The sequence below is a fragment of the Gekko japonicus genome, unplaced genomic scaffold, assembly GCF_001447785.1.
Source record: "Gekko japonicus isolate JY-2015 unplaced genomic scaffold, Gekko_japonicus_V1.1 scaffold400, whole genome shotgun sequence".
Classification (NCBI taxonomy): Eukaryota; Metazoa; Chordata; class Lepidosauria; order Squamata; family Gekkonidae; genus Gekko; species Gekko japonicus.
In genome coordinates, this window is record NW_015165246.1 from 256,674 (window position 1) to 283,658 (window position 26,985).

General features: G+C 43.2%; 1 protein-coding gene across 1 annotated transcript in view; it reads left to right on the forward strand.

The window, feature by feature from the left end:
• Nucleotides 1–26,985, forward strand: part of APOB (apolipoprotein B) — a 55,224-nt gene that overhangs the window by 11,989 nt on the left and 16,250 nt on the right. The window contains 19 exon segments of the mRNA XM_015410076.1: nt 526–650; nt 804–886; nt 2,396–2,618; nt 4,031–4,258; nt 5,563–5,680; nt 5,772–5,918; nt 9,024–9,235; nt 10,367–10,604; nt 11,536–11,712; nt 12,967–13,158; nt 14,814–14,981; nt 16,541–16,746; nt 17,894–18,076; nt 19,299–19,420; nt 21,119–21,329; nt 22,145–22,320; nt 23,584–23,771; nt 24,565–24,704; nt 25,973–26,346. Coding sequence (XP_015265562.1) covers nt 526–650; nt 804–886; nt 2,396–2,618; nt 4,031–4,258; nt 5,563–5,680; nt 5,772–5,918; nt 9,024–9,235; nt 10,367–10,604; nt 11,536–11,712; nt 12,967–13,158; nt 14,814–14,981; nt 16,541–16,746; nt 17,894–18,076; nt 19,299–19,420; nt 21,119–21,329; nt 22,145–22,320; nt 23,584–23,771; nt 24,565–24,704; nt 25,973–26,346 — 3,511 coding nt within the window.

Consider the following 26,985-nt stretch of genomic DNA (forward strand, 5'->3'; position numbering starts at 1 on the left):
AAACACCTCAGGTTATAGTGAGGCACATTTGTAAAGAGGCCTGCCCTTTGAAAATACAGAAACCAAACATAACCTTATTTTGTCTCAGGAATGAGGTCCTGGTGATGTTAGTCTGATGACTACAAACCAGAGAGCCAGGGTGGTGCCATGATTAGACAAACTGACTAGGTCAGTCGGCCAAATCAGGGTTGTTGTGAGGAGAAAATTGTGTCACTCATCCATGGGTGCCACTGTGAGCTCCTTGGATGAAAGGAAACTTATAAGTGTTGAATGAAACAACCACTTGCCAAAGTGGAAACTTACTGTTGTTTGTATATCAGTACCAGGTAAATCGATCACTTGTATGATCCTCACAAACAGTGAGTAGGGTGTTACCATAGTTCAGTACTTGGTGACATATCTAGAGAACCAGGAGGGTGGTAAAGCTCCCTTCATCACTGGGAAGTACAGATGGCCAGCTGGACAAAGAGTTACAGTTTCATTAGTGTCGACTGTACACTAACTCAGCTACCACCTTTCCCACAGAATGTGCCAATATCCACTTTGATAAGCAGCAACCAGCACTGCAAGTACAGCATCGACACAAAGAAAAAGCATGTAACTGAGGTGGTCTGCTCTGAAAAACACCTGTTCCTGCCGTCATCATACAAGTAGGTTGCATGGCTTATCCCTCTACCATTCCTTATTAGGCACTGCAGCCATAGTTGACATTTAGACTGTATATTCAGACTAACCCCAAAATGTATTTTTTTTTCTATTCAGACTAACCCCAAAATGTATTTTTCCCCCCTGTTACTCACTAGAAATCAGTATGGCATGATGGCCCAAATCACACAAACTCTGAAGCTGGAAGAGACCCTCAAAATCAACCACAGAGACATGGATGGTAAGGCTTCAAGGCCATGCTGTATATGTACATGGGTAATATTCATCTTACCACAGGGAAGATGTACATCTCCCCGCCCAAAACACAGACACCTTAACACGAGAACTGCTCATGCTTCTTTAATTGTTGTTCTGTGCAAATGTCTGAACCTGCCCTAATGAAAAAGCAGTGGCTTTAAATTAAGGAAATATGGGTGGTTCCTTATTAGGGAATGCTTGATAATGTCAAAGCAAGTCAGCAACAGAGCAAGCTGACTAAGGAGGTGTGTTTGTTTAAAGCATTTATATCCCACCTCTTCAGAGATCTGCTCAAGGCAGCTCACAATGTAAAACAAGTTAAAAATCATAAAAATATTTTGTTTGAGAAGAGGTAATTTTATCAGACCTTGAGGTGGATAGCCTGCCCAATCTCACCAGATCTCAAAAGCTAAGCAGAGTCCGCCTCAGTCAGTACTTGGATGGGATTCACCAATGAAGTCCAGGGTCACAAAGCAAAGGCAGGTAATAGCAAACCACCTCTGTTTGTCTCTTGCCTTGGAAACTCCATGGGGTTGCCATTAATTGGCTGTGAGTCTGAAGGTACTTTCCATCACCCATCTCACCAGGGAAAGCGTTTTCCAGTTCATCATGGCAAACTGAATCTGCCTGAATTATTCTATGCCTTTTTTAAAAGATCCAGGAACCTCCTCCATTGCATCTGGATGCTCAAAGCAAAAAATTGTAGGGGAAGGAGTCCTCTTTTGGGGATCTGAGAATGAGCCTAGGTCTACATCATTATGACACTCAGAGAGTGACAGCCAAGTAGCAGTTCTTAGCAGCCTCCTAGATCTTCAACCAATTTCTGGTTAACTCCAAATAATTTTTAAATATTGGTTCCCACATGGTTGAGTGCTTAATAATTAATATTTAATAACTAGTATGTTTCTTTTAGCTTGTTAGGTCTTTGTGGTTGCTTTGTTGGTTGTTTTGCTTTGTGGGTTCCCAGAATGGAAGCCTGAGCTCTCTTAAAATAGTTGCCAGTAATTCAGAGCTGGTTGAACCTTACCGTCTTGGCTGTTACAGGACTGGTTCATTACAGAAACACTGCTGTGGCCTCATCAAAGTTCCCTCTAAGTTGTAGAGTCTTTTGAGCAAAAATTCTACTTTGTGAGCTACTGGCATTGAAGTAGTGAGCGTGTGATTTGGCTGCTGCATAAATTAGTTTGCTTTGGAGCCATCCTTCCTGAACTGAGACAAAAATGTGTGAGCCAGAGGCTATAAAAACTGTGAGCTAGCTCACACTAACTCAGCTTAGAGGGAATACTGGATGGAAGGTGGCGAGGAGGTAGATTAGTGATGTAATGGCTCCTGGTATACAAAGGTGGCGAGGAGGTAGATTATTTCACATTTTGGGGATGTTATTACCATGGTTACATTTTAATCCAGTTATTTTTTAAAGTCTCAGAAATGGAAGTTTTCAAAGTCTCAGAACTGCAAATGGGTCATTCTGAAAAGATCTGTTTCTTTACAGTTTCAGGCCTGCCAAGGAAAGGACTAGCTCTGGAGGGCACAGAGACCAAATCTCTCAGGCATGGTGATGCTGTTTTGAAGGTCCTCCAGGAGTTGCAGAAACTTTCCATCTCTGAGCAGAACCAGAAGAGAGCCAGCCTATTCTACAGATTTGTAACCGGACTGAGGGGCCTGCACAATAGCACTCTGAGTGCCCTTGTGCCAAAGTTGGTGGAAACTTCCAGGTAACATCAGTAGAGTTGAGTAAATATGTGTCAGACAGGCAAAGTCAACAGCTTTGGTGTTGCAATAGAAAGATGTGCGTGCACAAATACATGGCAGAGTGAATATATGCCAGTAATCCTGTATTTTGACTCTTTCAAAACTTTCCCCTTCTATCAGGAATAAAACAGACACCCACAGCTGTACTCCAAAATGAAATCATAAATTTCCCAGTATCAAATACAATAAAATCAGCAGTATATCAGCTCTGAGGTGGATTTTTAATGATGCTATAAAGTTATCGATACTTCTGAACTGTTATGGACCGTAAAATCGAATAAGCCTCCATGGATTCTGATGTCTTTGGAGAAAGCCTTGGTTTGGATCCCATCTATTTAGGAAATCAGAACTTCTGAGGGATTAGAGTCAGTGTGGTACAGTCCAGTATGTTGGATATGGACATGGAAACCCCAGATATAAATCTCTGTTTAGCCATGAATGTCACTGAGAGAATTTGGGCTGTTCGCCATACGTCAGCCTAGTCCACTGTGCAGCCAGCATTGTGAAGACAAAATGGGAAAATCCCATGTGTGCAGATATGAGTTTTCTGGAGAAAGGCCCACTTGTGATAAGTAGCAGTGCCATTGTAAGCCAGTTACACCCTCTTAAATTCATGGAAGTCAGTGGGCTTAGTAAGATATACCTCTGCTTAGGATGGCACTGTAAATCATGTTATAGATCCAGAGGAGTTAGCCGTGTTCGTCTGTTGCTGCAAAATAGTAAAAAGCCCAGTAGCACCTTTAAGACTAACAACCTTTATTGTAGCATAAGCTTTCGAGAAACACAGATGCATTTGACAAAGAGAGCTGTATTTCTCAAAAACTTATGCTACAATAAAGTTTGTTAGTCTTAAAGGTGCTACTGGGCTTTTTACTATTTTAAATCATGCTAGTAATACCTGGGAAATTAGCTTCTCAGTAGTGCCGATGTTACGACTGGAACGCCTGTATCGAGTAATACCTGGGAAATTAGCTTCTCAGTGCCGATGTTATGACTGGAATGCCTGTATTGCAGAAGCTTGCCAAAGTGCTTACTATCGAATGGCTTTTTCCCCTTTAAATGAGAATTTTGAATTGGCATTAAATTGTGGAAATGTTGTTGTTGTAAATACTATCTGTACTTTATTGCATATACTTCGTTGTATGGTTTTAGCTTAATTCATTGTAATTTACCATCTATACAGAAAGATGACTGATACATTTACCGGGCACATCTATATTTTAAATGGGCATTAACAACGTCTAAAAATAAAGAATAACAACAACAACAGTATCAGCATTCTTGCAAACTGGTGTGCATGGTTTATCATATAAATATGACTTTCTCATGAATTAGACTCTTACACCAGTTTTTCTTTTCTTCCCCCCCCCTTTAGTGCGGTCACAATTCAGGCTCTGACTCAGTGTGGTACCCCAGAGTGCTTTGGAGCTATCCTTCAAATACTGAGGACTGGCGGTGTCGATCCCCTTGTGACAGATGCTGTCACTTACAGCCTGGGGCTGCTGCCTTCTCCGTGTCCTAAAAGAATACGAGAAATCCTTAACATGGCCCAGTATAATCCAAGCCGAGCATCCTTTTATGCCCTGAGCCGTGTTGTCAACAGGTAGGTAACCAAGGACAAAACAAGCCTTCTTAGGGATAAAGTATGGATGCCGCATTCATGCTAATATACTCGGTCATTCAAAAACATTATCTATTTTATCCAGATACCTATATATTCCATGGTCAAAGAAGACAAAATGCATGATATAGAAAATGCTAGATACTGGCTTGGATCTCGCCAAAACATTCCACAAGTGAAGAGGGGGGTGATTTTCACCAATTTCTCCTCCCTCCAGCAGATTTCTAACTTTCCCCTCTCAAGTTGTTTCTGGAGTTCCCTCATGTTCCAGAAACAACAGAGGGCAGGGCATTTGCAGTGGGAAAGGAAAGCAGGGAAGTTATGCTCTGTGGACAGAAACCCTTCCATCAGTGGAAATTTTAAGTGGGATCCAAGTTAGAGGTAGTATGAATATGTTAAAATTCATTTCCACTTAGTGAGGATGGAGTCGATTTTGTTAAGGATCTCAACAAACACTCCGGGATTAGCCAACTTTATTCTCTAGTCATATTGATTCTCCCCAAAATGATTTGGGAGCCTGAAGTATATTCTGCATTTCAGTCCAATCATTTCATAGAATCATCAAGTTGGAAGGGACCTCCAGGGTCACCCGGTCCAACCCCCTGCACAATGCAGGAGATTCACAAATACCTCCCCACACACACACACACCCAGTGACTGCTGTTCCATGCCCAGAAGATGACAAAAAAACCTCCAGGATCTCCAGCCAAACTGGCCTGGAGAAAAAATGGCTTCCTGACCCCAAAGTGGCGATCAGCATTTCCCTGGGCATCTCATGTATGGCCAGGCTTAGTGATACAATCAGAACTGTATAGCAATAAAGGTTTCACAGATTCACATATGCTGGAGCACAATCATGACAAGATGACACAAAACCCAAACGAGAGATCTTGACGGAGGTGTCCGACAAAAGAGAACTTCGACTCTGGAAAGCTTCTACCCTGAAACTCTTGCTGGTTTCTAAGGAGCTGCCGGACTTGAATCTGGCTGTTCTCCTGCTACCCTCTGAAAGTTGTGCTTGAGCAAACACAGTTTTTGAAACCAGTTCCCCTAATGAGTGAATCCCCTGAGCCTGCCTCAGCGGGGAGGGCAGGGTATAAATTGAATTAACCAGGACCACCAACCGGGACTACCAACTTGATTCACTTTTGAGGGTTTTTTCCAGGAGTCGGATAAAATGGCTTAGTACGCAGGATGTTGCCCTGGCTGCCGGCTGCCTTTTCTTTGCTCTAAGTCATCTTTGCAGCTTTTGAGGATCTTTGATTCCATCCTCTCCTGTCTTCCAGATTCTACGATGAGAACAGGATTATAACTGAGGAAATAAATGATGTTGCAAATTTCATGGCATCGCTGATTGGCAACAAGTGCCACGGGAATGATGAACTCATCTACCTGACTCTGAGGGTATCTTTTTTTTTTTAAAATGGTACCATATCTCCTTAGTATTATGTGACTGGACAAAAGCAGGTTTTTAACTGTCTTATGTGATTCGCAGGCCATTGGCAGCATGGGACAAGTAATCGAAGCTGCCAATCCTGACGTGAAACGTTCTCTAAGATCGTGTATGATGAGTGACAACGCATCACCCGCAGCCCAGAAAGCAGCCATCCAGGCTCTTAGGAAAATGGACATTACTGATGAGGTAAACAGAGTGCCCTGTGGCTTTTAAAATTCTTTCTAAAGGGAATAGAGCTGTAAAATAATGGAGGGCGCTTTTAGAGCGTTGCTGAATGCCAAACACTTCTTCAGCCAGAGCCAGCATGGCATAATGGTTAAGAGCTGCAGACTCAAATCTGGAGAGCCAGGTTTGATTCCCCACTCCTCCCCATGGAGCCTGCTGGGTGACTTTGGGTCAGTCACAGTTCTCTCAGAACTCTCTCAGCCCAACCTATCTCAGAGGATGCCTGTTGTGAGGAGAGGGCGGGAAGGCGATTGTAAGCCACTTTGAGGCTCCTTAAGGCAGAGAAAAGATGGGTATAGAAACTTCTCTTTTTTCAATCTGAGCTGTGTACTAGAGGCAAGCCTACAGATCTATGAGTCCTATGTATTCCGCAAGCTGCTTGAGAGATGACTGGCTAACTGCCAGTGCTGGGCCCATTTGCCCAAACTCATCCTTCCTTCCTTCACACACACACACACACACCCAGGCACAAATGGCCACTCCAGCCCATGGCTGGACCTGGGAGCCTGTCTTATAAAAGGAACAGGGTTGTAATCTATTCCACTGTTTATTGTACATATTATCTTGCTCTAATTTCATTATGTCCTACTTTTGTCTCTTTTTGGCATTGTTCATAACATATCACATCTGATACATACTTGTACATATGAAACTACGTTATACTGAGTCAGACTGTTGGACCATCAAGGTCAGTACTGTCTACCCAGACTGGCAGTGGCTCTCCAGGGTCTCAGGCAGCAGTCTTTCACATCACCTGGTCCTTTTAACTGGAGATGCCAGGGATTGATCTTGGGAACTTCGGCATGCCATACAGAACCTCTTCCACTGAGCCATGGTCTTTCCCCTAGAAAGGCCATTGTGTTAATGTGACACTCATCTGACACCTACACATGAAGCTGCCTTATACTGAATCAGACCCATCAAGGTCAATATTATCTACTCAGATTTTTGTGCGCGCGCATTATTTCTAAATTTTTGTAGTCCTAGTCCTATTGCATTGTTTATTAGATGTCTCGAGCTATCTGATTGCATTGTTTTACGGTGCATGAACCACCCCAAGTTTAAAGTGAGAAAGGCAGGCTATAAATATAGTACATTCAAATAAATATTTTTCTATCAATCGTGCTTCAGACCTTCCCCGTTTTCTCCGTAAATATCAATAACTATGCGTTCCTCATTTAAACTAGCATCAGTCATCTCTAATTTTTAGATGTGTTTGTTAAGCCAGGAAGTGAATCTGTCACCAGTTTATAAAGAGTTCCCCTTCCTGCACAAAATGCCCAAGAGAGCCAGTGTTTGGGTCATGACTAGAAACAAAGCGTCTGGGTTCGAATCACCATTCAGCCATGAAGTGCTTTGGGGTGACTTTGGACTATTCACTTTCTCTCAGCCTAAACTAACTCAGCTTTGTTGTGAGGATAAAATGCAAAGTGGAAAAACCATAGGTGCTACCATGAGTTCCTTGGAGAAAGAGCGAGATTGGCAGGGTGATCCTACACAGAATTGTGTGTGTTAAGTGCTGTCAGGTCACTTCCAATTTATGGTGACCCTATGGACCCTCCAAAATGTCCTTATTGTTAACAGTGATGGGCCTTTTCCAGAGCCAGATCTGACACTTTTCCATCTGCAGTTCTTTCCGGAAGATTTCATCGTATCCCCAGACATCTGAGATTTTGCTCATGCCCTTCCGAGTCAATAGAGACCCTCCCCCATATATTATTTCATTGCTTTCACTATGCAGAAGAAAGAGCCCTTTTAATTACGCCTTTATTAAGGTCATTTAGATTTCAAGGACAATTAGTAATCCAGTCCGAGGAACTTTTGCTGAAACACCTACTGGAGGACAAATCCACGGCTATTTCAAGGAATGTTGCTAAATTTCTTTTTATTGCAATTACAAAGCGTAAGCATCTCCTTAATACTCCTTGAGATGTTTGCTTTGGTTGTGTTCCCCCCCCCCCTTTGTAATGTCTTACGATAATCTGGAGACTGTTTTTGATTCTGTATGCTGTCTGATGGGTCTTTGACCGTAATAAACTGATTGATTGATTGATTGTTAATAGCCATTCTCAGGTCTTGCAGACTGAGGGCCATGGCTTCTTTTGTTATGTCAATCCATCGGTCTTCCTCTTTTCCTGCTTTCTTCAACTTTTCCTACCATTATTGTCTTTTCCAGTGATTCTTGTCTTCTCGTAATGTGACCAAAGTACGATAGCCTCAGTTTAGTCATTTTAGCTACTAGGGAGAGTTCAGGTTTGATTTGGACTAGAATCCACTTATTTGTCTTTTTGGCGGCCCATGGTATCCGTAAAACTCTCCTCCGAAACCACATTTCAAAAGAATCTACTCTCTTCCTGTCAGCTTTCTTCATTGTCCAACTTTCATACCCATACATAGAAATGGGGGACAGCATGGTGTGAATTATCTTAGTCCTGGTTGCCAGGGGCACATCCTTACACTGAAGGATCTTTTCTAGCTCCTTTGTGGCTGCCCTTGCCAGTTTCAACAGAATTACACCCTTTTTAGATCCGTTGAAGTCAATGGGTTTAGAAGGGTGTGATTATGCTTGTGAGTGCACTGTTTATGTGAAAAACAGATAGGCCATTAGGCCTGGAGATCAGTTTTTAATTTACAAGAAGTATTTGCCTCAAGTATACTCATTTACTATATTTATAGCCCACCTTTGTCACTGAAACTCAAGATGGATTGCAGAACATAGAACAACCAATGAACAATGTAATAGGACTAGGATTACAGAATTAGAAAGCAATGCAAACAACAAATTGCCCAAGGCAAGATTTGCTATAGACAATGCAGAAAATGGATTCCAATGGTAGAAGACAATGCAGCAAAAATAAGATGACACAGTAATCACTGTAGTAGACTACAATCCTATACCATATGAGGGTGCTCTTCCAGTCTGTCAAAAAGTATTATTTGTTATGAAACTAAATTTAAGACTTAAAGAATGTAGAGCTGACCTGAAAATGTTCCATAACATAGTAAGGAAGCTCCTAATAGATGACATTTCTGTACCCTAATATTCTCATCTTCCTACTATTACAGGAGCAAGGGACACTTGTTGACGTTTTCCAAAAGACCTCCAATCCAGACGACAAACGTCTGACGGCTTATCTCATGCTGATGAGAAACCCCTCCCAGTCGGACATTTCCAGGGTTGTTAGAGCTCTTACAAAGGACACGAGTGAACAAGTAAAAAGCTTTGTAGCATCACACATTGCCAACATCTTGGATTCTGATGAACCTAGCATTCAACCGTAAGTGAAAGCTCATTGGAATCTGTAGTGCAGATATAGCTTCACTATAGCAGCTTCAGTTGCAATCTTGATCATTGATAATGGATACCTGAACAATTCTTATTACAGCAAGAGTCCATTATATATATCCATCTAGTCTTAAGCAAAAGGGGCCGCGGTGGCTCAGAGGTTAGGACACTAAGCTGCAGACCGGGAGGCCTCAGGCTCAGCAGGTTGAGACCCTAGTGCCGCATGACGGAGTGAGCTCCCATCTCTGGCCCCAGCTCCTGCCAGCCTAGCAGTTTGAAAGCAAGAAACTGCAAGTAGATAAATAGGTACCACTTCGGTGGGAAGGTAACAGTGTTCCGTGTGCCTTGGGGTTTAGTCATGCCAGCCACATGACCACAGAAATGCCTTCGGACAGCGCTGGCTCTTTGACATGGAAATGGAGATGAGCACCACCCCCTAGAGTCAGATTCGACTAGCTTTCGAGTGGAGGAAACCTTTACCTTTAGTCTTAACCAGCATCTTCATCTGAGGGTCAGACAATCTTTGATCAAGCTATATGTGGGCAGGGGATAATATCCACCCACCCGAACACACACACCACTCATGATAGGGGACGTACGTATCAAGAGCTGGCAGATGCCCTTCCTTACACCAAATGCCATAGAGGCAGAGCTACACAGTATCTATGGTAGCTGAGGTATCCTTGTATTCCATTTAGGGATGCTATGTTAGCTGTGAGGCTGTCAGAAGCAAAGAAGAGTGAGAACACCAAATCAGGGTCGGCTCTCAGTCCAGTCATTAGCCTAGAGTAGGATTCCCAGGGGTGTACTTAACTGGGAAAGCGCATACATTTTTTTCCTTGTATGTTTTTCATACACAGTTTCCAGCACCAAACTGGGCAGAGTTTGAAAAGTGTTTCATAATGTTATTATAGGGTGCTGTGTGAGCTACGTCTGTAGCAACAGGAACACAGAATAAATTTTAATACATCTGGGTATGCCCCCAATAATCTCACTGGCTTTCAGCAAATTATGCCAATGTACACTAAGTAAAGGTGTACCACAGTTGAAATCTATCTAAACAATGCCCAGGATTTCTCTGAATAACTGTGACTAATCTCCTTTTTTTTGTTGTTGTCATAAGGCTAAAAGACAAAATACAGCATGCTCTTAAAGGAGCCCAGATTCCAACAGCCAAGGCCTTCCAAAGATTTTCAAGAAATTACCGGGTTTCCAAGACATTTCCAATGGCATGGTTAGATCCACTTTCAGCAAAAGTGGAAGGAAATCTGCTATTTGATTCCAATAGCTATGTTCCCAAGGACGCTATGCTAAAAACCACACTGCAAATGTATGGATTTAGTCCTATGGATATTTTTGAGGTAATAACTTCCTGCTTCTTTTTGATGTTGTTTTGTTGTGTTTTTTGGGTTTTTTTACTGTTCAGATTGGGTGCATTTATTTATTTATTTTAACAGTTTATTTTCATTTTTTAACATAACAGCATATATTCCTTCCATTCTCAAGCATTCCATGATATAACCTAGCATTCCTCTCTTATCTTTAACATTTTCTCCCTTAAACTGTCTTTAACTAGTCTAATTTCAATTCAATTTAATCTTCATCCAGTGCACAAACATTTATTTATTGCTTTCTTACTTCATGTATAGTCCTCTTTTTGCGCAGAAACTCAAGGCAGATTACAAAATTTAAAACCCTATGTTACAATGAATACGATAAAACTGTGTGGAAAATTTCCACAACATTAAATCTACAGCAGTATTCCCTTTATAAAAAGTTCCTCCAGAACACTTCTGTTCTGTACTTTCTATAGAATAGTGTGGGAGCCTTTTGCCAGGTTGGGGGGGGGCAGCAGTGAATGCTCAAGTACGGGCAACTTGGAACTTCTATCAAATGTAATTCGTGAGGACAAGAACGGCTTCTCTGTTAGACAGGAAACTTTTTTGCAAAGTGCTCCTGTTATTCTGAATGTGACCTAGAATGTTGTAGACAGTGAGCCGGATAACTTGCTTCAAAAATCCACGTCTTTGAAGATTCCACTTTGCTAGGCAAGCTTCCCAGTAGTTCAGATGTCCTTCATTGTTTAAAATCTATTTGTTGAAAGCAGGAAATAGACACTGGTGAACCTGCTATTCTGTCACTCAAACTGAGACCCTGTCCTTTCTTCACTTGCTTAAAGCTGCTTAGCTATCAGTCTCTGCTTTTATAATTGAACAGTTCTATTAGCCTGGGATTCCTAAGTGAGAAACTACCTGACTTGGGCATCTGTTTGTTTGTTGTTTATTTCCTCAGATTGGCTTGGAAGGAAAAGGCTTTGAGCCAACGCTAGAAGCCATGTTTGGACCAAAAGGGTTTTTCCCCGATAGTGTCACCAAAGCTTTATACTGGGTCGATGGCAAGGTGCCAGATGGGGTTTCCAAGGCACTCTTTGAGTATTTCGAGTACTCCAAAGATGGAAAAGAGGATCAGGTACCCTATCAGCTTGTTTTGTTGTTTTTTTTAATTCCTGCAGATTTTTAGGCTCAGAGATTAGAGCCAATGTAGAATTTTCAGCCCAATTTCTTATGTATGTATTAATATGTGCCCCCAGGGTTTGATTTAGGTGTTGGCAAAGTGAATCTTTCCCAAAGCAGCCTGCTGTTTGTCCCAAAACTCTTCCATGAAGGTTGGGAGACCCTCATAAACAAAATGTACGTGTGTGTGTGTGTGTGTGTGTGTGAGTGAGAGAGAGAGAGAGAGAGAGAGAGAGAGAGAGAGAGAGAGAGAGAGAGAAGAGAAGAGAATCAGGTAACATCTACAACCATCTTCTGAAGTCGTTCAGGTGCTCCTGCCTGCTGAGTTCAGGCACATAGCAACCCAAGAGGGCCTTCTCAGTCGTGGTACTAAATATATCCCCAGGGATATCATCTGTTCCCTTCTATCACCAGTGGGTAAAGGTGTTTTTATTTAGCATTGTTCCAATGATCTCTCCTTCGTCCCCAAGGTTTTAATGGGGGGGGGGGGTTTATACATGTTTTATTGTTGCTTTTAACTGATTTGATGTGTTTTATAATGATTTAATCTTTAGCTGCATTTGGTGTCCCTGATTGGGCAGAAAGGCGGGATATGGTTTTTGTAAATCCAGTAGATAAAATAATATAAATCTGGCCTCTTTTTTCTTCCTTTTCCAATGACACAAGCTGCAGACATAAGAGGGAGGAAGAGACGATTTCATTTGACCCCACTGTCATGTGCTGCAGCCCCACAGAGAACCAGTAGGGTTCTTGGCACCTTGCTTTGTCTGGGAGTTTGTCAGCGGCATTTGTCCTGAGACAGACCAGTACCCACCTATCAAGATTTCTAGGGACATCTCTTTTTATTTTAGACTCCCACTGCCTGTGTCAAAGGAATCAGTCCTGAGAAGTATCTGATGCAGCATATGAAGCTTCATTCAGACACTGAGACTGCAGAACCCCTGGTCGTTTTGGTGTGCTTAGGGATCTTTGTATCCTGGCCAGAATACAAAGACAGGTCCATTACACAGGAAGCTCAGTAGATCAATGTTGGCATAGGTGATTTCACCTTATTGAGGACTGTAGTTGGCAGAGGTGGGTTCCTGAGACAAGGTCAAAGATTCTGTGTATGAATGCACAGGTTTGCCAGAGAACAGTACTCTGTGCACTCAGACACTTATTCATTACAACGATGTACTATGTTTCTCCTGCCTTTCTCCCACATCCCCAGAATATCATGAAAGGGATCATGCTTAATTTTGAGAAGCTCATCAAAGATATGGCTACCAGAGAAACACCTGAAGCTACAGCCTTCCTCAGAATCCTTGGCGAAGAGGTCGGATACCTGAAACTTAGTGATTTTAAGCTCTTGGGAAATATGATCCTGAAAAGCTTTAAAACTTTGCAGAGCATCCCAGAAAAGGTATGTATATGAACATCTTTTGTGCCATATTCTGTCCCACATAAATCTGGGTGTAGGCATGCCAGCCTCCAGGTGGGACCTGGGGATCTCCTGGAATTACACCTCATCTCCAGAGTACAGAGATCAGTTCCCCTGGACAAAATTGATGCTTTGGAGGGTGGACTCTGTAACATACCCCAGTGAGGTCCCTGTTCTCCCCAGGCTCCACCCCCAATTCTCAAGGCATTCCCCAACCTGAATCTGGCAACCCTACCCCCCATGCCCACCGGTTGCTGGGGAGAGGGGCCTGGCAACCCTAATTGGGTGTGTTACTCTGACATTTACACTTAGGGCTATACTAGGTGTTATCCAGAAGGTTTGTGATTAGGCTCTCCCATGGTTTTCTAAAGGCCAAGAAGAGATCCAGTGAGAGGAGTGAAAAGATTCACAAAAACTGGGGGGAAAGGGGGGGAGGAGGGAAAAACTCAACCCAAGATAACACTGCGAACCAGAAGGGTTAAGCTGACCATATATATTATAAAAATACAAAATTTATTAGGGTGTACACATATTAAAATATATTCGGGTTAAAAAATTTTTCAAGTATCAGACTAATAAAAACATATCAAATATTAATACACATGATGGGTCAACACTTTCCAACTAAGGACCAAACACGTTTCGGCCTCAAAGGTGTGTCTATAAAATGTTGTATAGTGATCACTGAGGAAGGCCCTTTGAGGCTGAAACGCGTTTGGTCCTTAGTTGGAAAGTGTTGACCCATTATGTGTATTAATATTTGATATGTTTTTATTAGTCTGATACTTAAATTTTTTAACCTGAATATATTTTAATATGTGTACACCCTAATAAGTGAAAAGATTCACACAAGATCCATGGCAGTATAGGAGAAAGGGTGTAACCTCTTCACTCCACACCTTTTTCCCCAAGACAAATTGCCCCTCAAAATCATTATTTGTCCAGCAAGAGAAAAATACAGGCATTGGTAAGGCACCTGTATGTTTTCCTCCATGGTGCAAACAGCAGGATCAGGACAGAGGTGGGCAATTTGGAGTAGAAAAATTGCTCAGGGATGGGTAAAACCCCACACTGTCATGGCCCTGTTCCAGATCCCTCCCCCATTGACCCTTTTAACCAATCAGAGATGTCTTGGACCATATCTTGTTTGACCCATAATTGCAAGGGCTGTCATTTACAAAACCAATGGATGCCCAGTTTACAAATATATATTAGTGTTTAAGAGGATCAGAGCTAATTAAGATGATGGAGGAGGTTAAAAAAATGTTGTTTTATCTTGAGGTCCTAGGATTTATGTTTATAGTATTGAAATTTTGGAGGTTTGGGTATTCTTCTAATTTAGCTCTACATTCACCCTGGCTTGTATCCTGCAATTGGATATATACAAGCCTGGCAGGAAAGAAGTGCTTAGTTACAGCAAGTGTATTGTGAATCTGTGTTATCCTAGTAGGAAAACATCAGACATTTGAAAGTAACCCTGATTCATTTCCATTTATTTTTAAGATTTCAGCCACTGTCACACTTGTGCAAATAGTGCAAGTCTCAGAGAGGCTGAAAACGTTGCTCTGATTTGCTCAGAGAAAGTGTGGGATTCCAGTGTAACAGTGAAATAATTCCCTATCTTGGTTTGTTCACAGATTGCCCATGCCATCTCAAAGGGGACTGAGAAAGATTTATTTGTTCACTACATCTTCATGGACAACGAATTTGAGTTGCCAACAGGCACAGGGCTACAACTACATGTCGCTTTGTCTGGAGTAGCCACCCCAGGAGCTAAATTCGGAATGAAAATTGCTCAAAAGAATGTGAGTCTTAACTGCCTTTCCATTGCTGAGTCAGGCCAAGGACACAAAACAGGACATTACAGAGAATTTGCCGTGGTGGTCCAAGCAGACACACCAATACAGATATATGGGGACTGAGCTGTTTTGCACTGCAGCCTCAAATATTGGTCTGTATGTGCACAGGTCAAACTGCGGCCTTCTAGAGCTCTACTGGAAAATAAGACAAGTGGCTTTTCCACATTCTTATTTTTCTTGCTTCTTTGTTCCTGTTACTTCGAAGGGGAGGGTCTGTCACACACATATTTTGCTCCCTGTAGTGGTGGATTCAACATTACATTAGTTTTATGTCCAGCATAAAAACTTGTAGATTTAAACTGTAGGTTTTTATGTGGGACATAAAGTGATGTAATATCAAGCTGACCACTAGAGGGGGGAAACACATGTGGAATGGAGGGGGAGCCCAAAGCAACAGAATTGCTTATGCCCTATTATTGGTGTGAACTGTCAAGTGAACTTCAAGAGTAATTCCATGCAAAAGCAACATTTTTAAACTATTTTATGTACTTATCAAGGTACAGTCACATATTTACAATAAAGTGTTCCATTATTTTAGTGCCTTTGAACAGTATGGGACATCAGATTGAATCCAAAAGCTTTTGCTCCCAGAAGGATATATTTGACATCCTTATGTATTTGTTTTTTCTGCATCAGTTCCTATCCATCTTTCATGCTGGTTAGCAGAAATATAATTTTGAGGACAAAGACGGAAACTTTGATGGACCTTAACAATGTGACCTGGTGATTTACTGTGGTCTTTGGAGCTCCATTGTACCACATGTCTCTTTGAAGAGGGCTTCTTTGTTCATTTCTGTCAAAGGCACAGCTCAGCATATAGATCCCTTAGTGCTGATTTAGCAAGAAATCTCAGTTTGAGTCTTCTAGATGGGCATAATGAGTTATCTACAGTTTTGTTCCAAGTACTCATTGGAACTCGTGTTCCAGGCCATTTTGTTAGTTTGACAGTACTACATTACCGAACTGTGATAAACCCAGGACCTATCACGGGGGGGGGGGGCGGGTCTGGGGCCTGGCCTCACACTGACAGAGGGCCTCAAATTTAGACTTTTGACATTATCTCTAAATGAGGCTATATATAGTGATGCTGAGATAAACTGACAAGATTGAAACAAGAAGACATTCAAAATATACCACCATTTTTATAACCCTGTTCTGGCATTTCTTCATATTTGATATACCAGAAACCTCAAATACCTCTACAAGATGCTAGGAAACAAGCCATATGTCTACTGCTCCACTCTGTTGCTTCTGCACTGTGCCTAGGAGACAATGTTCATTGACTAACAAACCAGCCAGTGTTCATTGACTCACAAACCAGGAACTGGTTGACCGCTGTGTGAGACAGGATGCTGGTCTAGATGGACCACCGGTCTGATCCAGGGGAGCTCTTCTTATGTTCTTAATTTGGAAAATACATTGCCTGCGTATACATCTCCAGAATGGAAAGGAACTATTCTGATACTGAGAAGAAATGAGTGTGTGATTTGTGTCTTATCCTGCAGATGCAAGCAGAACTGATTGCTAAACCATCAGTGGCAGTTGAGTTTATAACTCATGTCGGCGTGAACATTCCTGAGTTTGCTAGAAATGGTGTGCAAATGAACACCAATCTCTACCATGAGTCTGGCATTGAGGCCAAGCTTGCAGTGAGAGCCGGGCAGCTGAAGTTCAGAATTCCTGCTCCAGCCACACAGCTCTTCAGCATCAGGTAACGTTTTGGTATATGTGCTCTGTAGGCTTCTCCTTTTGTGTTCCTGAATTGTAAAAAAAAATTGCATTTTTGCTTTTCAAAAGACTGGTACAGTTCTTCAGTATACAGGCAACCATGGGGCATCATCACCCGTTCATATGCCCCCTACTTGCATGCAGAAACAGAAGATCCAGTACAGTATAGTGGTTGGATTAGGACTGGAGACATCTGGGCCGCTCTCTCTCTCTCTCTCTCTCTCTCTCTCTCTCTCTCTCTCTCTCTCTCAGCTTAAGTTACCTCACAAGAAAAGAGCAAGAGTCCAGTAGCACCTTAAAGACGAACAAAATATGTGGCCAAGTATGAGCTTTTGTGAGTCACTGCTCACTTCTTCAGACACAGCTAGAGTGGACTCTAGCAGTGACTCATGAAAGCTCATACCCTGCCACATATTTTTTAGTCTTTAAGGTGCTACTGGACTCTTGCTCTTTTCTACTGCCACAGACAGACTAACATGGCTACCCATCCCTGATTTACCTCAGGGAACAACCACATACACCACCCTGAGCTCACTGAAGGGAAGATGGAGTAAAAATATAATAAATAGAACGTTTGTACCAGATGACAATGGAGGAGCACCTTCTACAACCATGGTGCCACCAGATTTCACCTTCAGATACCTTGCTGCTGGCTCACTGTGACCACGATCTGCTGGCCCACACATTCTTTTCTTTTCTTATAAGGATATTCCCAAGGAGAGATTTGCACCATCCTTAAATTGGGGTTCTCTACGTTGTGATGGATATTATTGGTCATTTGAATTCCTTGGGTGGTACAACCAAGTGCTTAGGGCAGTTTGGCTACTACAATGGCTTTTCTTTCCATTAATGATCATGACATGGAAGCCAATGGTGTTAACCTGGAAGAAGAATCCCAGGTGTGATCCCAGGATGAAAAGTCTGAAACTTTTGTTGTCTTAGAAAAGAAAAAAGAAAAAAATAGAAAGCAGTTCCCATTTACTTGACAGGTGCAACTTCTGTTTCAGTCAAGGTTATAATGGGCTTGGGCTCATCTTCTCTTATTTGCGGAAAGGGAGGGAACTAGTGCTTTATCTAATTGGAATGGTGATTAGACATGGAAAGATCATTTACTCCAATTTCTTTTGCAGCAATGCCTTGCATTTGGTCACCCCGACCCGAATGGAAGTGATTCCCCCTTTGATTGAGAACAGAGAGTCCCAGAGATCATGCAGGCCCTTCTTTGTTGGCCTAGAACTGTGTACCAGAATAGAATACTCTAATGCCAGCACCTCAGAAGCAGCACCCTACTACCCTCTCACTGGGAATACCAGGTAAGGGAGATCTTGGGCACATGGGGAGTCCTTGCTTTCTGTTATGCTTCCCTGCTTCTTCAGAGTAACCCAAATTCTGCAACGATGCAGCAAAAAGGAATTCTGCAACTTATACAAATCATACAAATTTGAATACACTTGCTTATTTAGCATTGGAGGGCCATCTCCTTCCATGTGTCCCTGTTTGCCAACAGTGATCCTCAGGCAACCATCTGTTGGCCAGTCCACCATTTAGGGTGGCCCATCTGCAGGGGCAGATCTACTATGGAACTAATGAAGCTTAAGCTCCCCTAATCTTGAAGGGGTCCTGAAGCAACTTTTTTTTTTAAATGAGCGAATTTTTCAACAAAATTGATGGAGTTTTTAAAAAGTGTTTGTCATTAAAATAAGGCTATTTTAGTGACAGACTCATAAGCCAAGGCTCTTTGGACTTTGTTGGATGTTGCCCTATTGTTGCTGGCTGAGAAGGGGCCCTCATAACAGTTCAGGCTTCAGGATCCCCCAAAAGACCCCGGGCCTTTCCCACCATGGCTCCTGCTCTGTGGAATGGACTCCCTGAGGAAGTGAGGAGAGCCTGCTCCTTGGAGATCTTCAGGAGATGCTGCATTTCTTGCTTGTTTTCAAAGTCATTTGAGGGGATTTGAATGGCAGGCATCTTTTAAGGGGATGAGGGAGGGGGAGATGTGGGTTTTGTCACTTTATTCTGTTTTCAACTGGAAATGTTTAACTATTATTGTAAGCCACTGTGAACCAAGCTACAGTGGGGCATCTTGGGGCCTGGCCCCCTGACTTACTGCCAACCCCCCTAACTTCCCATCCAGCCCCCAGGCCCCCCAGGCCCCCAACTTCCAATTTTTTATTTTTTGTGTGGGGCTCCCTTGGGGGGGGGGGAGTTTACGGGGTGCCCCCTGACTTATTTAAAGGCCCCCTGAATTAAAACATCCTGGCTACAGGCCTGCTGTGAACCACAAAGAAAGGCAGGGTATACATGTTTTAATAAATACATAAATAAACCTTTTAAAAATGCCTTTGTTAATGCGTGGTCACGTGAGGTTCCAGCTTCAAGAGGTCAAATATCAGGTTTCCTGGGAGAGCCAGCTTTTGCCACACTGGGATCAGCAGCAACTACCACATTCTGATTAAGTAAAAGGCTTCTCCCAGCCATGATCGCATTTCACTATTCCTTACAATGACAGATGACCTTTCGATTTGACATCTTTAGGTACGAAATTGAAATACAACCGTCTGGGGAAGTAACAGAATATACCGCAAGTGCTAATTATGAAATAAGGAAAGAAGGAGCAGATCTGCTTGACACCTTGAAATTCATTGTTCAGGCAGAAGGTAAGACACTCTGAAATCATCGTTGTAATTTTAAAAGGTAATATTCTGGGGGAAAGGAAGTCCAAGGTTTTTATTTGCCAAGATCACTGCAGAGACCATATCCTTTCAGTAAACCGTATTCAAAAGGATCAGGATGTAAATCACTGGGACATGCAGGTTTTGACAACACAGACACAATCTTTAAAAGGTCGATCAGAATTAGAAGGCAGATTTGAACCAGTGGCATAAATCCAACTAGCCTCCAAGAAGGTTTCCTCCAGCCTAAGGCATCTTCCTCCAACTTCTAGCTCTCCTGCCGGAATAAGAGCCACTTAAGTTGGAGAAAGACTCCTTAGGTTTAAAGAAGGCTTCAGATGTTGCTCTGTAAAGTGGTAGGATATTCACTTTTAATCATTTGTTTACTGCATCAAGTGATGACTAGCATATGTGGATACATTGCTAGCACAGAACTCCCAAAAAAGAGAGGGGGGGAAATCTAAACCAACTAAGCACAAACCTCCAAAGGAAGTTTAGAAAACTTATCGAGGGCCAAAATTTAAAAAAACATAAGTAAGTATACAAAAGAGTGTTTATTTCAAAGACATATAAAAACCTTGCAGGGGCCCAAACAAAGCCTCATAAAATGTTCAAAGTTATAAATGCACAAAAAAGGACATTGTATGACCTGACGCGTTTTGGCTCACAAGAACCTCTGAAGAAGTCCTTTTTTGTGTATTTGTAACTTTGAACATTTTATGAGGCTTTATTTGGGCCCCTGCAAGGTTTTTATATGCCTTTGAAATAAACACTCTTTTGTGTACTAGCACAGAACTGCCATAACACCAGTAGTCTCACTTCAAATCCAATGCTCCTCAGTGGAGTCTGCTTACATATAAATAAACCAAGTGATATTGTTGTGTATGCTGACCGCCACCGGGAGCCAACGCACTACCCAAGCTTGAATCTAGGGAACAATAGGGACTAGGCTCCTAGTCCCTCCATCAGGGAACCAATGGGCACCGTGGCGGGAAATTCAAACCCACCAACGGGGTCCAGGGTGTGTCCCTGGAGTGTATATAGTTGGCCTGCCGGCCGTTAGTGGTTGTTCTTATTGTGTACCTAATAAAGCATGCTATGCACTACGTCGTTGTCTGTCATCCATCCATGCAGCAACCCACTACATAACAGATATATATTGCATTCCATTCCGTGCGCCTTGGCGTTGAGTCATGCCGGCCACATGACCACGGAAACATCTTCAGACAGCGCTGGCTCTTTGGCTTCGAAACGGAGATGAGCACCGCAACCCTAGAGTCAGATTCGACTGGCTTTCGAGCAAGGGAATCTTTACCTTTACTATATATTGCATGGGTGAGCCCACCTAGAGAGCAAAATAAGTTGAAGGTAGGGTTTAGAGGCAGGGTTCAAAGAACTGCTCAACTAGTTTGCTGTGGGTCAGGTCCCATGAATCCCTTCAACTAAGCAGAGGCACTTTCCCCTGGGAGCTGGTGCCTTCCTCAACCTCAAGATTTTTTGGAAGAGCATCTTGCATTAGACAAATGCTTCTTCCACTCGAGGGAAGCACCTCGACCCCTAGAATGGATTCACAAATCCTTTATTCCCTTTAAATGTTTGGAGCAAATGTTTTCAAATAACGATTGTGTCTTGCCTTATAAAGCAATCTGTTTGTAAACCATTGCATACCATTGACTGTTTTAGGTGCAAAAGATTGTGAAGCCACGCTGACCTTCAGCTACAACCGAGGCAAAAGGATGCTCACCAGTGACCTCCAGGTCCTCCACTCCAATATTGATTTTGGTACCAACTTCAGAATTACTGATGAGTCTTCTCAGGACAGGAAAGCGTACATGTTTATTTTAGACATCATCAACAAGAAAATTCCTGAAGTTACTCTGTCAGGACGTCTAGGGTAATGCCACAATCTTTTCCGAATTCTATTTCAGGTCAAGTAGTCTTAAATAAAGCTGGTCAAATCCCCCACTCACACAAATTAAAACTTTGCTGGCCTGTGCTGCCCTTTTAGAATGTTGAAGACCCGATCTCCACCAAGATGGAACTTGCAGGAATCCGTCTGGTTCTCCAGCAACTGGCGATATCTCTAGGTCTTGCTTGTGGACTCTGCACAGTGGCAAACTACACATTAGATTTTTTGAAGGCCGGCTGCCTCCCCCTTTCTCCCTCCAGGGGGTTGTTCCACAGAAGCAGGGCAGCAGCAGAAGACTGAAGGTTCAAGTAGATGATACATGTGAAATTTGAGGGATATTGATGTTCCCAAGCAATACAAGGCCAGAGTTGGAGTGTGGAGTTAGGAAACGAGGGGTTTCAACCTTCCCTCCCGTGTCGTTTTCCTGAGATGAAGGGGGAAGGCCACATGTACCAACTGCACCCCATCCTTCCCACCCCCATGCCATACTTATGAGTTAAACCCACAGTGCTTGGAAGTGCTAGTTCCCCCAATCTGGGTCACACATACTAGCTAGTTGAGCTCCGAGCCCAGGCCATAGATGACTGTATGGGGGGACGGCTAGGAGATCCTGTTGGGAAGACTGCAGATGCCACACAGGTTCTAATCAGGAGATCAGGAAATAAATCTTTTGGTCACCCATTTCCCTGAAGGGCCCCCCCCTCACACTTTGAATGCTGAAACTCTGTTGTCAACCAACAGAAAATAACAGAACTGTGAGCAAATAGTAATCGTGGCTATGACCACCTCTGTTTTCTCAGTTACGCTGATGGAAGAGAGTTACTGCTGGGAGCTGTGATCTCTATTCCTCGCCTGCAGACTCAAGCTAGAACAGAAGCGTTGCTGCAACATTCGTCTAATGGGATAGCTGTTCAGATTGATTCTTCGGCCACATCTTCTGGTTCCTCCATTTCAGAAAGAGTTATGCTTCGATACGGTATGGTCATTTCTTATCATCACGGTCCTTCATCAACAACAAGCGGTAGTCCTGTACAGAGGACCAACCAGTGTGCTGTAAAAGTTCAGGATTTCACACATCAGATCTGTCTTGCAGACCCCTTCGACATCCATCGATTTTATGTCACCTTGTTACCCCAAATGGTCTGTGTTGCCCCAAAAGTGAGCTTGTCTCCCATTTGAGTTGGGGAATTAGCCAAGGAGACCAGGCTTTGCAAGAGGGGGATAATCTAGCGAGATCTCTCCACCTATGTTTTATGGGGTTCTTTCCCTTTGAGAACTCTCAAATAACCAGTCCATTGCTTAATTAAAAGGGTTGTTTTTATTAAAAGAAGAGATCCTAATACAATGCACACATGCAGAAATAAAACACACGTTAACGCGTACACACAAGTAATGGGAAAAAAGAGAAGTGAGTGGGAATGATAGGAGGCTGCTGGGAGCTATAATTACCATTCCAAATATACAGAAGTCCATGGAGAAGAGGCTGTGAAGACGGAAAGGAGCCCAAACAAATTTGGGGGTGACCCATCAACCTACATATGTGGAATCCAGGGCAGGGTCATTATTTACCACAAAATGCAAAATAACTGTACGATGCACAGTCAGTGTAAACTAATAATGCAGTTCTGACAGAAACCACATGGGTTCCATCCAGGGCCAGTTTCAGGTTTGGAAGGCCCCCAAGCAGAGTGCTCAGGGCTCCGCTATGCCTGCTACGGGGGGGGCCTTCTTCCCCACCCACCCATGTGCCCCCACCCGCCTGTGCATCCTTCCCCTGCCCACTTACAAGCCCTCCCACTGCCTGCAGTCACAGCTGCCCACACCATCTACGTGCCCTTTTCATGATGGTGCTAGGTGCTGGATGCAGCTGGGAGTGCCACTTCCATGGCCACCAGAGGGGCCACTGCTATGCATCTCTCACATGCTCTTCTCAGCAGCACTGGGCAGCATATGCAGTTGGGAGCATGGGTAACAAAGCACTCAGCAGCAGGCAGGGGAAGAGCGGGGGTGGCATCAGGGGAGAGGTGTGGGTGGGGAGCTGGCCTCAGTGGACCCCACCAGAAGCCCTGGGGCCCATCAGCTGCCCCACCTCTGGGTATGCTGACACTGGCCCTGGTTCTCTTCCATTCTCCCACTTGTGATGTACTAGAGTCTGCAAATGTATTGTGTGTTCTTCAGAGGTGCAAAAGAAACTCTGTGTAAAATCAGCTTGTGTCATTTGTCATGATTTTTTTTTTAGACAATGAGAAAGTTGATATCCAGTGGAATTCAGGCTCCAGTGCTGCCCTGAAGAAAATGTCAGCCAACATACCTGTAGACTTTGGGGATTATTCGAAGGCTTTGCAGAACCGTGTCAACGAACTACTGGATAGCAAAGTACACTATTCCGATATGACACTCCGACATATTCTCTCAGGTTTAATAGGAGTAAGTAGATATGTTGATCATAAACATTCCCTTCATACCACTCTTGCTCATGTGATATCATATGTAGATGAAGCCTTGGGGAAGTATTTATATTGAGAATGAGCTAGCTGAGTAGCCCAGGCTAGCCTGATCTTGGAAGCTAAGCAGGGTTGGCCCTGGCTAGTATTTGGATGGGAGACCTCCAAGGAGTACCACCATCATGACATGGGGCCAGTCAATGGCAAACCGCCTCTGAACGTCTCTTACCTTGAAAACCCTTTTGGGTTGCCATAAGTCAGCTGTGACTTGACAACACTTTCTCCCCCCAGCAGAGTGAAACATAAACTCAGTGGCAGGGGCTCTCCTGATTATAGGCTTTAGCAGGGCTATTTTTGGGCAGGAACGCACAGGAACAGAGTTCCGGCTGGCTCCTGAGTTGGCCACGCCCAGCAGGAACTCATTAGCATAATAGGCCACACCCAACAGCAGAAACTCATTAGGATTGGCTACATTAGAGGTGTGTGGCCTAACATGCAAAGGAGTTCCTGCTACAAAAAAAGCCCTGGGTTTTGACAACAAACAAAGTAAACAGAATAAGGAGCAGAAGGTGGGTGTGGCTGGATGACACCCCTTCTGGGATCATGTGGTTGTGGCCTAATATGCTAATGAGCTGTGCTTTCAGGGGTGTGGCCTAATATGCTAATGGGTTTCTGCTGTTGGGTGTGACCTATTATGCTAATGAGTTCCAGCTGGGCTTTTTCTACAAAAAACCCCCTGGGCTTTATGTACTTTAACATGTCCTCTAATGTTACAGGCAACCAACAACTGGCTGCAACAAGCATCCAGGGATGTTCCATATGCCCAAACGCTACAAGATAAATTAAGTGGACTTAAGAAACTAAATTTTCAGAGTCTACCTGTTATCACCATTCCTGAAGAAATTTTCTTGAACAGGTAAAACAAAAGCTGGGACATTATTTGATGGTGCATTAATAATTGCTGATAGAAGCCTTGCATGGCCCTGAAACCAACTGGCATTGCGACCACAAATAATTCATAGAATCATAGAGTTGGAAGGGACCTCCAGGGTCATCTAGTCCAGCCCCCTGCACAATGCAGGAGATTCACAAATACTTCTCCCACACACACCCCCAGCGACCACTGTTCCATGCTCAGAAAATGACAAAAAACCTCCAGGATCTCCAGCCAAAGTGGCCTGGAGAAAAAATTGCTTCCTGACCCCAAAGTGGTGATCAGCATTTCCCTGGGCATGTAAGAAAGGTCCACAAGAACTAAGCACTGATGCAACCCTCCCTCCCTCCCTCCCTCCCTCCCTCTCATGAGCTGCCTCAGTTCACACAATCAGCATTGCTGTCAGATGGCCATTGTTCTTAAAATGGATGCCCTGGTATACACTGTAGATTAGTACCAGAGGAAACCAGTATAAGCAGGAGTCCTAGCTGTGGTCTGGATCCAAGGCTTCTGCAGATACGTAAAGTTCACAGAAGCAATTTCCATTACCTCTCCCTTCTCACAGCAGCACCCCCCCCCCAGCATCCCCAAAAAGCCTTTGCCAAACATCAGGCAAAACCCACCAGAACAAGAGCTTTTAATGGAGTGTAGACTGCAGGAATTCTGTTAGGTGTTATTAAGTTATAATGTATGGAAAGCTGTTTTGAGCCATGGAGAAAGGTGGGATGCAAAGTTTCAGTTAATTAATTAATTAGTGTGCCATGTGGTAGGAGGATCTGCTGTGAGAAAGAGAAATGGCCAAAAGCTACCCTCTGTGGCATTCTCATATAGGTGTGTGGCTTCATTTGTATCTATTTTGAAGGTGCAGTGAGATGCTGCCCTGACTTGGATAGACTTCGCTAGCCCAGTCTTGTCAGATCTTGGAAGCTAAGTAGGGTTGGCCCTGGCTAGTATTTGGATGGGAAACCTCCAAGGAATACCAGGGCCGTGATGCATAGGAAGGCAATGGCAGACCACCTCTGTTAGTCTCTTGCCTTGAAAACCCAATGGGGTGTCCATAACTCAGCTGTGACTTTGTGGGGTTTAAAAAGGATGCTGGGGAAGACAGTAAAAACTGGTTCCACAAACTGTCTCTGGTTGACAAAATGTGGATCCATTCCCATGTTTTCTTGACTAATAGCCATTACTGGTTTCAGTGTGATTTACTTCTTTACAAACCCCTTAATGAAAGGTAATATTTTGTGTTGCAGCGATGGCCAGTTTAAGTACATTTGGAACAAGGAGAGCACTACCATTACAGTTCCACTGCCATTTGGTGGCAAATCATCCGATGACCTGAGGGTACCCAGGACTGTAAAGACACCGGCGTTGGTAATGCAACCACTGGCAATCAACATGCCATCGCAAGAGTACAGGATTCCACCGTTCACCATCCCCAACTCCTACACGGTTCGAATACCTTTGCTGGGCGCTTTTGAGATCTCTTCCAACGTGTACAGCAATTTCTATAACTGGTCAGCCTCTTACTCCTTGGCTAATAACACAAAGGATACATATGGCCTCAGAACAAACTACCACATCAGAGCAGACTCTGTTTTGGAGCTACTTTCATACAATATACAAGGTAAGAATATACAGAAGCACTCAAGAAATTAATGATGTATTGAACGGAAGAATAAATACAAAGCATATTCATTTACCATACGTGTACACATCAGCAAGTGTTTTTCCATCAAATTAGTATTTTCCTTTAGAAGCATGACACTTTCACTTCTTAGTTATAAAGAAAATATGGACAAATTCAATAATATTGCACATGTGTAATAATAAGTTAATAAAACACTAATGTTACTCTTGCCAACGTCCCCCTGACAAGGTTCAGACTCATACAGTTTCTTGAGAGTATTTGATTTTTGGGATATACTGGCTGTTCACATGAGGAACTGTGGCCAACCTCAACACATTCTTCTTCTGTATATATTCTTCTAGTCTCCCATCCTTATACTATTAGCCAGTTTTTTTTTCTGTGCGGATACTTATTTCCACCAACAGGGGGCTCACTCTCCCCCAACAGCTTTTTCTACATAGTCAGTAGACTTCCTGGGTTTGTAGAAAAATCCCAAAACTAAAAAAATCCCTTCAGGGACGGCTGAATTCCCCCCAAAATCTTTTGAAATGGCCTCTGCAGGGATCTGCTTCAGGTATCAACAATGAGCGATTAGAATGTTCGGGGGGGGGAGGGCTTCTAACTGGCTTTGTCAGT